The 17,214-nt window shown below is 41.3% G+C and overlaps 1 protein-coding gene across 1 annotated transcript; it reads left to right on the top strand.

Annotated features, from left to right (window-relative positions):
- Nucleotides 1-1,917: 1,917 nt before the first annotated feature.
- LOC147313307 (photoreceptor outer segment membrane glycoprotein 2-like) lies at nt 1,918-8,729 on the top strand. The gene is made up of 4 exons (XM_086265349.1): nt 1,918-2,116; nt 2,557-3,974; nt 6,510-6,747; nt 8,094-8,729. The coding sequence occupies exons 2-4, from the start codon at nt 3,394-3,396 to the stop codon at nt 8,319-8,321; spliced, it is 1,047 nt and encodes a 348-aa protein (XP_086121475.1). The 5' UTR covers nt 1,918-2,116; nt 2,557-3,393; the 3' UTR covers nt 8,322-8,729.
- The last annotated feature ends 8,485 nt before the right edge of the window (nt 8,730-17,214 follow it).

Below are 17,214 nucleotides of genomic sequence, written 5' to 3'. Positions count from 1 at the left end.
CTGGATGCTGTAAAACATGCCCACCCCCAAGGCCCTATATGTATGTGTTATGTGAGAGTGTGAGTAATGTGGATGTCTAGGTTGCAGAATAAAATTGAGGCACAGGCGGCCAGAAGGGGACAACGGCCAGAAAGTAACTGGTCTACTTTCATTCTGACGTCTCAGGATATTCTGTTAAAATCTATTAAAACAGATGTGAAACTTTTTTTTGCCACGTTTTACTGTTTTTATATTCTATTTCATTTTTATTCTATTTTATTTTTGTGTGTTATACTGTGTGAGAAGATGCTGTGGGTCTACATAGAGTGTCTCCACAGCATGGTCTCTGCCTGAATGACATGGACAGATCGATGACCTATAATAATAGATCAAGACACATATGAAAAACAGATGGTGCATTCACCAGTGTGGATATAATTTATGGTTATACTGGTCAGTTGCTGTGCATTTCTATAGCTAACACCTGGATTCATAGACAGTAAAGATTTCTAAAAGCCTCTTAATTATTCATGTTAGACTCTCCAGCCTTTTTTATTTCACAGTGTGGCAGAAATCTCAGTTCTTCAATAGTTTGTTTGGAGAAAGTTTTTATGAATGAACCTTAAAAATCATAGTAATGAAGGTGTAGTTTTTACAGTGATATTGTGGTGTCATACCTTTAATTAGAGCGGGGCGTTTATGATGTATTTATGATTATATTGTGTTTTTGTTACCTCTCTCGTGAAGCACTTTGTGACATCTGTCTGTGAAAAGTGCTATAAAAATAAAGTTTTACTTACTTACTTAGTGGGTTATTCAAATCTATTAATTCAAAGAACCCTAACGGTACCTGTAATTTTTGGGTTGGGAAGAGTTAATATTTTTCTCCTTTTTACAGTTAACCAAGTTTTCAGAATGACTTAAGCCAAAAACATCATTTGTGTTCATGTTATTGTGCTTGTATAAACCAGTGACTTTTCTACATTCTACAGATTCTCACTGAAGGTACTGATGGCGTGTGCTTACATCATTAAATGCTTTGTTTTGTTAGTCTGTAGTAAAGGCTTTGATCAGCTTGCTTCCTTTTAATCAGCCTTGAATAAACATATTTTTCTCACTGTGCATGTATTTCTTCAGCATCTTTTACCTGCAGTTAATGTAACAGGCTATCTTCATATCATGTATGCTACGTCAATAAACTGAGATGCAGTGATGTGAATCTGAGTTCATGTGTTTATTTAGGTGCTTCGCGCAATTTCTCCTTTAGTCAGAGAGATCGCTGACTAAAGGAGAAACTCTGGGGATTATGATTTGGAGCATATGTCTACACATGTCTGTACATGAGGATGCTGATAGTTGTGCTTGCTACAGTCAATGCTGTCTTCTGTTTGGTTGCAGTTAAAATAAAACAAAATAGGATGATTGAAAACTGATAGTGACAGTTATGTTCATGACACAAATTTCTGTTAGGAAAGTCTACAAGTTGCACAGCACGGAGTCCTTGAATTTCCTAATTTCATGCTGTTGTGGAGTTTCACAGAAAAAGATTGGATATTAGAGGAATACAACCACTTGTACAAAGAAACTGAAAAGCTTTAAACTTTCTGAATGAATATAACCTGAAGCAACACGTCATCCCAACTATCCCCAAACGTGTCCATCCCTCACAAATAACAGGTGATTATGTGTAAAACATGTTGAATTAAATAATATTAGCAAATAGGGTTAAACCACTTACTTATTAAGAAATATGTCACTACCGTATACACTCCCTTCTCCTATCTTTTCCACAGGAGCTTAACTGACCCCATCCTCCTCATCTCTACTCCATCATCTGCTCTCCCCCTCCCTCCTAATATACTCTTGCAATATGTTCAGATCAGCATGATTTAAAGAGTGGATGTGTCTTTCTGCTGAAGGCCTAGCTGGTGAGTCGAGGGTTGGAGATTGTGTCAGCTTATTACAGCTGATTATCTGTAAGGGGATTAGAAGTACAGGATGGTGAGTTAACAGGCACTTCAAAATTGCTCTTCTCAGCTTCAATATTTGCTTTGTGTCAGAGCTCACCTTGCTCCGGGATAGCGGGAGATCAGCACGACAATGGACTAGCAGCAGGTGTTAGATTTCACTACCCAAGGTAAAGATTTTGCCATGTGTTGTATTGTGGGCATAGTATTGGCTGATTGGATAAGTGTATATGTGCTGCCTGACAGCTAGCATCCTTAGCTCGTCTCATCTTTGCACTTTCTTCTGATTTATAATAATGAAAAGAAAAAAAATGCCTTCAGTTCGTGCATGTTGTAGAAATGTATAGTCTTATGCTTTGGAAAGCATTCATGGACCTCGGCAGACAAAAGAAAGAACATTTGGATTAGTAGATGTTTACATCTGTCTTTGTTTGTGCAGTGTAAAAGCATCAGTTAGACCTAAGTTGGAGTTATTTCATCTAAGTCAACGCTAATGGGTGTGTCTATATGATTCTTAATCCTCTGGGAATCACACAGCTGGGATTCTGATGATGGTGGTTCTTAGTATTTGTGCCAGTTTTGATAAACTGACCTTCTTTCTTCCCCGCAGTGCTCTAATGCTGATCATGTCAAGTTGTGGTCTGCAGTCAGGAGTGCCTAAAATATCTCTGTAAGCTGCTTATGACACTCAGCGGGCAGCAGCCTCCTTCCTGCTCCATCCTGCAGCTTTCATTTAAAGAAAAGTCCTCACTGAAGCCTGACCTCTGACCTCTGAACCTCTCGCACCTGTGTGGACTTCACAATTGAGCCACCATACCCCATCTGCCTGATGGTTCATGACAGCAAGATCCAAACACCTTAGTTTAGACTAGTTCTCAGAACTGTTTGTCCAAAGGGAAGTTTTTCTTATTTTGAAGAGATGAAATGAAGGCCTGATTCGAAACCAGTCAGAGTGCACACAACCAGCTTCTAAAAAGCCTGATTGCTCTGTGCCTTCGTCTTTACATATTCACGCTCACAATTGATTTACAAAACACTCCTTACATTGTGGTACATCTTATCTCCTGTTGTGTTTTTCTGTGTTTTATCAATCATTTAACAATCATAAATGATTGATATTCATGAAAAGTGCAACCTTAAATATTTCAGTCGGTGGGCCTTTAGAAGCTTCAGCTGTGAGCAAATGAAGTGAGAATGATGAATTTGGTGGCTTAAAATTATATTAATTTGTAAACAAGTTTCAGTTTTGAAACAAAAAGGCATATGCACAAACAATATGCTGTCATGTTGTTATGTAGAACATAAACTTTTTAGCTCAGACAGCCTGACAGTAGATTGTTATGCAGCACCTTGTGGTCAAAAGTGTTCATGCACACTGAGGGTGGCCACCTTTTGGCCATGTTAGCAGCTTCTTAGCCGTGAGTCACTCAGAAACCTGAGAACGGTCATGGCAGTTGGGAAGGTGACATTTAGCAAGGTGGAGAGAGAGAAGCTAGCTGAGGTTCTCTGGCTGCTTAATTGGATTTCTGTAGTGACAGGAACTATCCTCTTTGGCCTTGGCTTGTTCCTCAGAGTAGAGATTCACAAATGGCAAGAAGTGATGTCGGAGCAGGGAATCCTCTATGTGCCAGATATGCTGATCACCACAGGACTAGCAGCCTGCTGCATCAACTTTTTCGGTGGCAAGATCTGCCTGGACTGTGCCGACACAAACAAGTTCCTGCGCTGGAAGCTGGTGATGATGCCGTACATCATATGCACCTTCTTCTTCACCTCTTGCGTCCTGGCAGGGGCGCTCATGTGCTACGGCATTCGCAGTCAAATGGAGGAATCCCTGTTTATGGGCCTGAGGAATGCCATGCGATACTATAAAGACACAGACACTCCGGGCCGCTGCAACCTGAAGAGAACTGTGGACCTATTGCAGATCCAGTTCCAGTGCTGTGGGAACACAGGATACCGAGACTGGTTCCACATCCAGTGGATCAGCAGCCGCTACCTGGACATGAGCAGCAGTGCTGTGGTAGAGTAAGTTGAGCAGGACATGCTGAGTCTTTCTGGGTTTGTTGATTACTGTGAATTACCATGTGAATTACCATGTGCATCATATGGTAGCAGGTACAGGGTCCTTCAGTAGAGTGTATCAGACCAAAGCGCACCAGGTTAAAAACTACACCCCGCCTAAAGGTGTCTGTCAGAAAAACCCCCAGTATTAGTGCAAAACATAACGTAACACTTTCCACAAACCCTTTCACTGTAGAAAATCTTAGAAATTACATCAGATAGTACATTAAGAGTTCAAAATATGTAAAATATTAGTCTAGATGTCAGTAGATAGCAGATTGAACTGAGGTCTTTTTTCTTACCCCTCACAATTTATTTAGTGCATAATCCTAGCTGTGGTGGCTGCTGTAGGACAAACACCTCTGGATGTCCATTAGTTGTAGTGAGTGTAGTCTGCTGTTATCTCAGCTGTTGGTGTCCAGGTCCATTTACTCTGGAAGAGAGTCTGATAAGAGTCGATGAGTCAGAGGAGCTCACTTGTGATACTGAGGTGAGTTGCTGAAGATCTGCTGAACATTTCTGTCGGTAAATGCTGCTGTTAGCCTCTGTTAGCTGGTGTTTGGGAAACTTTCTTCAAGGCTGATCTAATGTTTTCAGGCTTGGAGACTTAGCAAATAAACTCTCATACCATATGAGAATATAATCAAACTGTTTGATTTTTGGGACATTTGTTTTAATGTTGGTTTATAACCGGCTGTTGTTGTTGTTGTTTAGTCGGATGACAATTTTAGGAATAAATAAGTGTGTTCGTGCACATTTTTATGTGTCAGAGCCCTGGCTTTAATTAGCAAGATACGGTTTGTGGTGAGGAGGAAGAGGGATGAGGTGGAGATAAGGGACGAGGAAAAAGACATTTATTTTCTTTGTGATCTATAAATTAAATGTAACTGTGGTACTATGTGGCTGGTCTGTTCCATTGTCATCATGCAGGTGGGACGGCCATGTCATTCTTAGCCACTGCATTCAAGATGGCAGGGCAACACGGCGGTGTCTAGGTCCATTTACTCTGGAAGAGAGTCTGATAAGAGTCGATGAGTCAGAGGAGTCAGAGGGCATCAGCTTGTTGGAAGACGGAATTACGCATTAATCAGTATATATTTATGAAGACTTTTTTTCTATTAAAAACTTCTAAAAATGACCGACTGCAACTTTAAAATAAAGTTTCATTAGATGCTGCATTGACTGATTGTGTGTCTGTTTAGTTAGTCTTTTATTTACCAGCAGTGTGAGTTGTTCACACACAGTTCACACTGCTTCCCCTGACTTTATTATTTCTAACTGAAGGCCTGTTTATAGAACACCTATGTGGAAATGTGGGTGTTTCTCTTCCAACAGACAGTAAGCAGACTGACCCCTGAAGGATTTAGGCCACTGGTCTAATGCAGTTAAGCCTGTACGCTACAGAGGTCAGGTGTCATAGATTAATTAGGATTAACCAATAGGGTCCAGTCAAATAACTTCAGATAACTTATTAAACATAAGTTATAAGTTAGCAATGACAGAAACTTTATCAATCATTCTGATAAAAACATGTGATAATTGTTTCTGCAGCTTTAGTTTCTTTAAATTTGATCATGAGATCCCTTGGAAGATCATGACTCCACAAACAGCATACAAACATCACTTAGAAACAGCTGCAACATGTATTGAATTTAATTCAATAATCCCACCCTCCCTCCCCTTTTTCCAATTCTTTCACCTCTTCACTTCTCATTAGTAAATGGTGATCTGCCAGGCCCGGGAGCCACCCACTGTGACGGTTCTGGGTCCGTTGGACCCAGTATTTTGAGTTTATTATATTTCGGTTTAATTCTGCTTCATGGATTGTTTTCTTATTCTCGTAGTGATGATGATTATTTCTTGTTTCTGTTTATCCGTGCTTAAGGATTTGTTCTCAGTTATATCTCACGTTTAGTTTAGTTCAGGTTCCATGTGTCATTCTCTGTCTGTCTCTCAGTGTAAAGTCTGCATGCTTGTTTAGTAATTCATGTGTCCTGTTTTATTGTGAAAGTCTTTGTCTTATGTTAGTGTGTGCAGCTTGGTTCCCCCCGTCTCGTTAACCCTGATCTCTCCCAGCTGTGTCTCCCTCCTGTTGCCCATTCGCTGATTACCACCCTGTGTATATTAGCCCTGTGTTTTGCTGTGCTCAGTGTCGTGTCGTACCCTCAGATCCTGCCTGTGTGTTCCAGTTAGTGTGTTCATGTTTGGTTTCTGTTTTGTTGGTGCCAGCAATAAAGCTGTGGTTTTCAGTTATATTTCCGTCTGAGAGTCCTGCACTTGGATCCACATCTCCACCTGCCCGCACACAGAGCCCTGACACCGACAGTCTCAATCGAGGCCTTCCCCAAACCTTAGCTCAATTCTTGATTAAGCCATTTGCCTTTATCTACTAAAAAGTGCTGCCAAACCTAAAATGAGGAAGTGGGCCCAGCTAGTGAAACGATTGACTGACTAACTGCTCTGCATGCAGTAGCAACAGTTCCTGTTCCTCCCTTTCAGTCGTATGAGGAGTAATGTGGAGGGGAAGTACCTGATGGATGGTGTTCCCTTTAGCTGCTGCAGCACCTTCTCCCCTTGGCCCTGCATCCAGCACCATCTCAGCACCAGCTCGACCCAAGACAAGCAAAGCCAGCAGCTGAATCTGTGGAGGCGGGGCTGCCGACAGGCCCTGCTAGACCACTACACCGGCATCATGCAGTCGATCGGCCTCACCGTGCTGCTCATCTGGCTTTTTGAGGTACTGGTGATTTTGCTGAAACTAGAACCGTCGGTTCATACAGAACAGAAGTGAAAGCACAGAGGTTTACAAATCAGCTCCATAAAAAGAGATTTTTTAAAACCCCAATAAGATCTGCAAAGCCACCATCGTGGACCTCTGTGGTTTTAAAGGAGACTCACTTTCTGTGATATATGCCATGATCTAATCTCAGATGTTCACTAAATGTGGCTAAATTTTCAAATATTGAGGTAAACATGCAAATCAAATATAAACTAATCTAATCCAAAGAATGTGAGAGCCTATTAAAGTAACAGAATGTAAATCAGCTGGTTTCGGAAGATGACGGCCTTGTATCAGATGAAGATGGATCATTTTGTACTCTGGCTCATGCATAGCTGCGCTGGTAGAGTCCAACAATGAAAGTGAGGAAGTGGAGCAGCACCAATAGAGAGTGTCTTTTCACAGGAGCTCGAGCATCAGCTGGAAAGCCACCAAACGATTCCTGTAGCGTTTTTTCAGAGACACCCTCATGGCACTTTTCTAACTGCGGATGTGAGACAAGAGCCTGGGTACAGAACTCCAATTCAGTTTCCATCACTGCAGAAAAAATGATGTGAGCAACAAGAGTACCTTGATGAACTCAGGGATGCCTTAGGATCTGACAGTAAATAATGTTCACCTCACAGGTCAGCTGTTCTACACAACTTTCATTTAGTGATCGTGCAGCTCTTTTGGATAAATCCTGAGCTTCACCTGAGACTTAGATCTCAGGACCTTGCACAGTCCCAGCAGCTTATATCAGCAGAGTTCTCCCTGATATCATGAGCATATTGATCCTCCTTCAGCCTCATCTCGTTGTTTTTGGAGAAAAACAGAAGTAAATCCCGAGCTTGCACTGAGTGTGTTTCTTATACCCTTATTTTTGAGCCACAGATTAACACTGCTCATGGTTAATAAAATGAACTGACTGCTCTTGTGTGTTTATATGTTTATAAATGATAATTTTGTCACATTTACATTCGGCTCATTCTGTGGGTGAGAGCATGTGGTCTGACCCTAGCTTCGTACAGTAATACCAGTCTGATGTGCACACCGTTTTACCACCCTTAATCACTGGATTATTACAAAAGGTGGGACCAAAAGTGTCAGCTTGACCCCATCCAATCAAGATCCCCATAGCAGACTAACGCTCTTATTGCAGATTTAACACTGAGCAGTTTCAGTGTCTTAAAAGCAACCATGTTAAAGGCAGGGAGATCACAAGATGGGGGCACACAGTCACAATACTTCTGGTCACACTGTGGTCTCCACTGTGACTGAAGTCTAAACTTGATTAAACATACTGTATTTCCTTTTTTCACCAGCTGCTGGTTCTGACAGGTGTCCGTTATCTGCAGACGGCCATGGAGAACGTTCTCCGGCTGGGTGATCCAGAGTCGGAATCAGATGGTTGGATTTTGGAAAACAGCCTGGCAGAAACGGCCCGGTCCAACTTTAACATTATTAAGAACCTGGGAAAGTGTTACCAGGTTGACGACGACCCAAACATCAATGTCCCGACTGCTGCTGCAGAGGAGGAACTGCCATCATAGCAGGTCCAGGTCCCTGTGACCAGCTAGCCTCCAGCCTGTGGAGTCATGGACAGCAGAAGGAATGAGCTGTTCCAAAGATGCTTTTGACTCGGGATAGAAATCACTTCATTCTCCAGGATGCAGAGTGAATCAAGTGGATCTGACACGTTTAGCTTCGTCCCAGAGACAAGAACAAAAACTTGATTGTTTGATCGAAACAAGTTCGGAACAGTGGCTAAACTTTACCTGCTGAGTCCTTAGAGCGCTCAGATTTATGGACCAACAAGGTCTTCTGCCTTCAGATACGTGAGTTTGAATAGGTTTCACCTTGATGACAGGTTTATAAATGAACTCTTTGTGATTTTTTTTTATATGATAAGAGGAGTTATTTTTTATACTTGAAGTAAATTACAAAGCCATGAACTGGTACCTTTGGGTCTTTGATTGCATTTTTAATTTTTACCATTCTCCAAAGAAGTCTGATCACTGAAAAAAAAATCAACAGCCCATCAGTTAAAGCCTGAAAACAGTACAAGTACAGGTTGGGCCATTTATATGGATACACCGTAATAAAATGGGAATGGTTGGTGATATTAAAGTCCTGTTTGTGGCACATTAGTATATGTGAGGGGGCAAACTCCTCAAGATGGGTGGTGAGCATGGTGGCCATTTAGAAGTCGGCCATCTTGGATACAACTTTTGTTTTTTCAATAGGAAGAGGGCCATGTGACACATCAAACTTATTGGTAATGTCACAAGAAAAACAATGGTGTGCTTGGTTTCAACGTAACTTTATTCTTTCATGAGTTATTTACAAGTTTGTGATGTGTGTTCAGTGTGCTGCCCATTGTGTTGGACTGTCAATGCAACCCTCTTCTCCCACTCTTCACACACTGATAGCAACACCGCAGGAGAAATGCCAGCACAGGCATCCAGTATCAGTTTCAGGTGCTGCACATCTCGTATCTTCACACCATAGACAATTGCCTTCAGATGACCCCAAAGATAAAAGTCTAAGGGGGTCAGATCGGGAGACCTTGGGGGCCCTTCAACTGGCCCACGATGACCAATCCACTTTCCAGGAAACTGTTCATCTAGGAATGCTCGGACCTGGCACCCATAATGTGGTGGTGCACCATCTTGCTGGAAAAACTCAGGGAACGTGCCAGCTTCAGTGCATAAAGAGGGAAACACATCATCATGTAGCAATTTCAAATATCCAGTGGCCTTGAGGTTTCCATTAGTGAAGAATGGACCCACTAGCGTTGTACCCCATATACCACACCAAACCATCACTTTTGTTGTTCCAACAGTCTTGGAGGAATCCATCCAATGTGGGTTAGTGTCAGACCAATAGCGGTGGTTTTGTTTGTTAACTTCACCATTCACATAAAAGTTTGCCTCATCACTGAACAAAATCTTTTGCGTGAACTGAGGGTCCTGTTCCAATTTTTCTTTTGCCCATTCTGCAAATTCTGTGCACCGATCTGGGTCATCCTCATTGACATACTGCAGTAGCTGGAGTTTGTAAGGGTGCCATTTGTGAGTAGCTAATATCTGCCGAAGGGATGTTCGACTAATGCCACTCTCCAGTGACATGCGGCGAGTGCTACGCTGTGGGCTCTTGCTGAATGAAGCTAGGACAGCCACTGATGTTTCTTCATTAGTGACAGTTTTCTTGCGTCCACATTTTGGCAAATCCAACACTGAACCAGTTTCACGAGCAAGCAGTTTGCTAACTGTATAACTGTAGCATGGGAGATGGGTGGTCTCGTAGGGTGTCTTGCATTGAAATCTGCTGCAATGACCCGGTTACTGCGTTCACCAGATATTAACACAATTTTGATCCGCTCCTCATGTGTTAACCTCTTCGACATGTCAATGGCTGTGAACAAAGAGAAACTTGTAAATAACTCATGAAAGAATAAAGTTACGTTGAAACCAAGCACACCATTGTTTTTCTTGTGACATTACCAATAAGTTTGATGTGTCACATGGCCCTCTTCCTATTGAAAAAACAAAAATTGTATCCAAGATGGCCGACTTCTAAATGGTCACCATGGTCACCACCCATCTTGAGGAGTTTGCCCCCTCACATATACTAATGTGCCACAAACAGGACTTTAATATCACCAACCATTCCCATTTTATTACGGTGTATCCATATAAATGGCCCACCCTGTAGAATAAAATAGAATAGAATAGCCACTTTATTTTCATTCAGAATGCCCACCAGAAGGAAATTTTGGTGCATTTACTCGCCATCTCGTCATATTCTGGGCCTTGTTGGTGTGAGACAAATTTGTATATACTAATTATTATTAGTAAAGAATGTTAGGAGATAGATATGCTGCACAGCAATAATAGCAGCAGAAGAAAACCAGTGCACCATTCTAGGCGTAAAACTGCACTGCTCCAACATTTATGAAAAGAACAGGCAGCACCAGGTGGCTGTAGCTCAGGTGGCAGAGCAGGTCAGCCACTAATCAGAAGGTTGGTGGCTCGATCCCAGGCTGCATCCTGGCTGCATGCCAAATATCCTTGGGCAAGATACTAACCCCATGTTTGCCTACTGGTGGTGGTCAGAGGGCCCGGTGGCGCCAGTGTCTGGCAGCCTCACCTCTGTCAGTGCGCCCCAGGGCAGCTGTGGCTACAATGTAGCTTGCCATCGCCAGTGTGTGAATGTGTGTGTGAATGGGGGAATGACTGAATGTAGTGTAAAGCGCTTTGGGGTCCTATGGACTAGAAAAGCGCTATACAAATGCAGGCCATTTACCATTTACCGTCATGGTTAGCAGTGTTGCCTCACACCAACAAGGCCCAGAATTCAAATCCACCACCTAACTTGGGCCTTTCTCTGTGGGGTTTACATTTTTCCCTCACATTCCAGCTGCATGGCTCCATAACTCACCTGAGAACAGTCGCATCCATCACACACTTTAACATCTGGAGCTTCATGACACCAAAAGAACTTCAAAAGATTTTGTGCTTTAAAGCTGAAGCAGCCAGTCTCCTTGGTTCCCAAATAACTGACGAGTATGATTATTCAAAATTATGCTTTCACAAAGCGATCTCAGTTTTGACACCCGATCAGTTCTTTAGCCGTTTTAATAAAAAAAACTGTGGGCTTTAAACAATGCAGTAAACACTGCACTCTGGAGTTACAGCTTTTTCTGAAATGTGTTAATGTGTTGTACAAATGAGTGACAAAGGATGCTGCCACTGCCCTTAATCATACATGGTGGTTTCATGTATAGGTTCATGCACGTCAAACATGAAATGAGTAAACTAATACCAAATTGTCACAGAGAGGCAGACCCCCAAAGAGTTTCCTGCTACCAGGAGTCAAATCGTGGCCATTATGTGCCGCGCCTTAACCTTTAGGGCCTTTTTTTAAATGTTTTATTCACAGCCAGGTCATAAAAGATGAGGCTGAATCAGAGGAAGTCAGCAGCACTAACTCTGAAAGGTAAAATTTGAATTTCCTGTGAAAGTAAACTGCTCATGTTGCTGTTGGTCATTTTTCCAGAATTTTACATTCAAGTCTCAAGTACCTGTGAGACGTACTGAAACACATGACACTCGCAGCCTCCTTAAAAACTGGAACAGATGATGTTTGTTTTCACGCAAAACGTTGTGGGTTTTCAGTTTTAGATGTATTCAAAAGTCTGAGGTGTCGCTGAACACTTGTCTGAAAACACATTTGAAGGTTTGCTGTGAGCAAAAATACTTACAGCAACAATATATTTACAATTCCAAGTCAAAATTTATGACCTTTGTTGTTGAATAACAAAGTTTTAATGTTATTTTTATATCCGGTAGATAATCAGAATTAACTTTGACCTTTTCTGAGACGTTTTCACAGATGTGTCAATTTGGTCTTCATATGATTCATGCAATTGGGTTTATGACAGTAAAGTCACAGCCATTAGTTACAGTGCATTTCATCCATGGTGGGAAATCTGCTGTTGTTATTGTTGCCCTAAAGAAATAAAAATGAACCAAAGAAGACATTTTTCTGTCTCTGCTTTCTGTTCATCGAATAATGTTTGAGGAGCTCTGCAGTCCTGAGCCTTCATTGAGTTTATTTCCTTCTGTTTGTTTGTTTTAAAAGTTTGATTATTTTAATTAAAAAAAACAAAACAAAAAAACAATCAGGATCATTTATGAGGAGAATGTAAAAGCCCTGAAAGAGGTCACGGAAAGGACTGGTGTGATAGAGGAGGATGTTAGGAACTGGGTGATGGAGGCAGATGTTCTGCTGTGGAGACCTCTAAAGGCCAAAGATGAGGACCTGCCTTTTGTATACGCCACATAAAAAACAGAAGACATTGGCACATAATATGCAGATGCGGTCACTCTCTGTTACATATTACGCAGGTTTTGGACACTAATTTGGGAACCTGTGTATTGGTCATGTTCAGAAATTTGAAGGCTTTATGAATAAAAGACAAGTTTGACTGGTTTCAAAATTAAATCAATTCGAACATACCTGGTTCCGATAAACAGTTTAACAGTGGTTGCTATGCACTATGGGATGTAATTAACTTCCTGTCATTTCATTAAAAAAGAACAGGAAGTCCTCTTGTATCCTTGTGTCCTCTTCTAAAGGAGGCGACCCTGGTGCAGAGCTTCAGAGTCACCTCCCTCAGCCGAAGCCCTTGAATCGTTTTAACTGTAAAATTCAGTCTGATGTGTACAAGATCAACTGGGACACCTTTTATCCCTTTGCCTCTGATTCCTTTAAAAACTTTTTTTTATATGTGATCATATCAAAAACCTGTCTGAATGCTCCCTGAGGTCAGCATGCTCCTATCCACACCTTCAGCTTCACCTGCCTCAGTTAACTGGTCAAACCACGCCCCCTACTGGCATCTCTAGTGTCCCGCACCTTCCTATCGAATCCTGAAGCACAGCTTGTTACCCTGTAAGTCATCAGTAATGACCCCACCCCTACTCCAGCTCCCTAACCCTGTGTTAAAAGCTAAATTAGTTTTCTGGAAAAACAAATAGTTCCTGATGTGTTTCAGTTAGGATGATAATTTCATTATCCTCTGCCTGTTATATGTCAGGAATTGACAAATTCTGATTGCAGAGGCTGATCAGCATCAACCTTGAAGGGTTAAAAAATAGAGAGTGCTCTCCTCTGAGTCAGCTTCATCATAGCTTAATGAAGAACCTTACTTTATAAGGTCAGAGAACATGAGATCTTTGAGGAGCTCCGTGGACAATAAAGAAGGAATTCACCTCCTGTACTGCCATGAACTTTCATCCATCTTGGATGAAGGATCTACCGGTGGCTCTTCTTTGCTGAAATTTTTACATTATTTGTCAGTTTTTTCTACCAATAAAAAATATAATTTTTATTTTTATAGAATTTTTCATGCATAAGTTCAACAAATAATAAACATTTAGGATGTTTAGTTCACATATAATTAGATGTAGATATATTTAGACTCCTAGTTCATTGTCTAATCTGTCATTTTGGTTATACTTGTAAAAATTATGCTGCAGAGCAGTGGTCGTCATCATCAAATAACGTTGGGTTACTTAACGTAATCCCTGGTTCTTTGATAACAAAGTGACTTGTTTCACTATGGGAATCGCCTCAGCGTGACCAACTACAGAAGCTCCAATGACACCGCGTCTGTCTATGACAGACCTGTCGAGCCATACTCAGAGCTCCGCCCCCTCATTCTAACTTTGTTCTGCAAAGGCCCCGTGAGTGTTAAGGCGAACGCCGTCAGACACAAGATGGACCCAAAGGTCAGATTCAACCAGAACACAGGTTCTGATGACACGTGAGAAGAGTTTATTTACACATGTGAGCTCTAGATACAATGTTGGGGGAGGTGATACAAGCTACTGTATATACATGTGACAGTGAAAACAGGTGAATAACTATAACACTGGTGCACGGGCAAGGAATATATACAGGAGACTAGACACTGTGACATTTTTAACTGTGGGAATGAGTTAACTATGATGAGGGCTAACGATGCTGTGACCCTGAACACTTGAGGCAGAAAATACATGGAGTAAGCACATTCACTATGACGTTCCCTATGACAACTTCACTTTTCCACAGCAATAAAAAAGACTGTGGCCTTTTGACACTGGGTCAGATTGTGGCTCATCTGGCATCTCATCTTACGTGATACACAACGAGCACTGCTTCTGTGTTTGTTATTAATTATTGCTCTCAAACTTCTTTTTAAGCCAAACACTTTTTTAGAGAACAGTGACTAAGACTATAACGAATCTTTGTAATCAAAGTTAAAACTCAGTATTAGGCAAACACAGAAACCCTAGCTTGAATGCTAAGCGATCTAACCTACCAATTTAAATGTCTAGTTATGTACTAGCAAGAGAGTTTGCCACGGTAGGCCAGACTCAGTTAGTTTAGTCTGTTAAAGAGCCTGTAAAGAGAGCCAATAAAATCAATCAATCAATAAAGCTCACTCTTCTCATCTAAGTCAGCGTCTGCATCTTTTGGTCCTTATCTCACTCCACACGGCTTGCCTCGATAGCCGTGACAGTACGTTACCTGTCAATGAACAGTAGCCTGTATTCAGTTTGAATATTGCTGAAAATTAATATGGCTCAGTTTTTTATAGGGTTGTAAATCATGTTTTACTTAATTAACTTTAGGTGAGAACACAAAGACTGAGAGAGGAGGGCAGAAAGAGGAGGAGCAGGCTCAAGACAGAAACAGGTGAAACGATAAAGCCAAGGAAACTTCAGTTTGATCACATTCACCGATGATGATTCTGGCATTAACATGCATTCCTAACCTGCTCTGATAATAATCATAGTCACGATCTGTTTTTGCTCATTTCTGGTTGAAGTCAGCGTGTTTTTGACTGTCAGAGCAATGGCACAAGGAGAAGGGAGCGATTTTAAAGAGCAAGAAGAGGTAAAATCACAGTTTCATGGATGCTCTGTAGGTGCTCCAATAAAAAACATGTTCATTGATATGAATGGTAATATTTTAATCAAGCTTGAGCCGGACTGCTGGATCCACACTGATGTACAGACTAGTACTGGGGGCACTGGGGATACTGCAGTCCATGCTGCTCAGGGCTCAGTGAAGCAATGGTTTGTATGTAAAGCAGCTCTCTTACCTCTTTGCTTCTTGTCCAGGTTTGTGGAGTGGTGGGGTGATTTTCTACTGTCTGTACTGAAGTAGGGCTGCTCAATTAATCGAATTTTAATCTAAATTACGATCTGGGCTTTCAAAAAAAATAAAAAATGACTGAGCCGATTATTAGCACCTCCCTTGTGCTTTACTCTCGCGCTGCTCCATGTGGCAAATCGAGCACACGTCTCTGCGTTTCGAACACGCATCACAACAATTAAGAGGACCCGAGGGAAGCTCAGAAAGCTAAGCAGAAGTTATTTGGAGAGGAGAGGATAATGGCTACCGAAGAAAGAATGCCGTTGGTTGAAAAGAGAGATAAAACAACTTCAGTTGTGTGGAAACATTATGGGTTCGTGGAGTCAGACATGGATCAAGTAGACATAGTGTCTACTATTTTATATTATTTTTTGACAACCTTTAAAGCCGTTATTCAATACATTGTTATTGTTAAATAAATATCGTCAAATAATCGAGATCTCAATTTCAGTGAAAATAATCGTGATTATCATTTTTGCTATAATCGAGCAGTCCTATACTGAATAATAAATAGTAATAATACTGCTGTCATTGATGACGATGTGGTCGTGAAACCATGCCATGCACGTTTCTACCTCTGATCTGCTTTGCTGCAATTTCGTCTTTAACTTTCTTTGGAAAGTTCTGGTCAACATGACTGAGCTTTTCCTCGGGTTTGATAACTACAAGGTTCATCTTAAATCTGAGATTTTTGACTCTGAATCCAATTAATTAAGTTGCTTTTTGTGGAACACTGTGACGTATAGATATTGAAACGAGGTTAGCAAAGGTGAAAACAGTGAACTACATTTGCAGGCAGCATATTTCATTAATAATAACTATGGCATTATGACTGGGGCCGAGCCCCCTATAGGTTGGATCTTAGAACTGCCCCTGCAGGCTGCTTTGTGTTCAGCTCAATGTGGTTAGTCTCCACCTTTGACCGTTTGGCAGTGCCAGAGAGTCAGAGATATTAAATGAGAGACTGCAAGAGACACCAGCGAAGAAGAAACTGACCCTAACGCAACAGCCTCCTTTAATACACATGTTTGTCCACCAGAAGGCAGCAGAGATACAGCTACTACAGCACTGCTACAGTAGGCGCAGTGCCCCTGATGCACGGTAAGTTATGCCTCTGGAAAGAATATCTTGGGGGTAAATTGTGCCACTGGTTATGAAAGTAAAATATTATATTTCGATCTCAGAGACTGTAATGCTACATAAAAGCTAGACAAAATCAACACAAAATTACTTATCTAAGGTTTATTTAGTTATTTTACAACACCAGTGGCACATTTTATACAAGCTAATTGTGCCACATGAGCACATCAAAAGTCAGTTTTCTTACACAAAGCCTAGCACCACATGAACTTGTTGATGCTACCCACTGCTCCCTTCTGGCTGTACCACTAAGTTGTTGTGGTGTGGGTAGTTCGTTTTTTTTTTTTTTTAATCCACATCTTCTCTAAGGATGATTCCATCATCACTTTCTTTGAAAGTTAAGATAGACGTTCCATTCACAGACCTATTACTACTTAGCCTTAAAAATTTTGCACCAGTGTCGGCACCACCAACCAATCTAACGTAGTTGTAGGATTCGGTTTTGCTGCAAACTTCACAATGATAATCACAATTACATTCAGATTGAAGTTCTGCTGAGTGCTTTTTCAACCCCGCGTTCCATTCACAAGTCATGCTATCTGGAATTATATGCAGTTAAGTGCTCAAAACGTAAACATTGTTTGCCTGTTTGATAAT

Source organism: Aulonocara sp. 'chitande type north' Nkhata Bay, linkage group LG15, assembly GCF_057382095.1.
Source record: "Aulonocara sp. 'chitande type north' Nkhata Bay isolate Kocher_YH1m ecotype deep benthic linkage group LG15, A_spYH_male_GT1.1, whole genome shotgun sequence".
Taxonomy (NCBI): domain Eukaryota; kingdom Metazoa; phylum Chordata; class Actinopteri; order Cichliformes; family Cichlidae; genus Aulonocara; species Aulonocara sp. 'chitande type north' Nkhata Bay.
Note: the sequence above shows the minus strand (reverse complement) of the source record. Positions and strands in the feature narration are given on the sequence as shown.

Coding starts and splice junctions, on each gene's coding strand:
- LOC147313307 (XM_086265349.1), top strand. CDS start 3,394: ATGGCAGTTGGGAAGGTGACATTTAGCAAGGTGGAGAGAGAGAAGCTA. Junction 3,975..6,509: donor AGCAGCAGTGCTGTGGTAGA/GTAAGTTGAGCA, acceptor CCTCCCTTTCAG/TCGTATGAGGAGTAATGTGG. Junction 6,748..8,093: donor TGCTCATCTGGCTTTTTGAG/GTACTGGTGATT, acceptor TTTTTTCACCAG/CTGCTGGTTCTGACAGGTGT.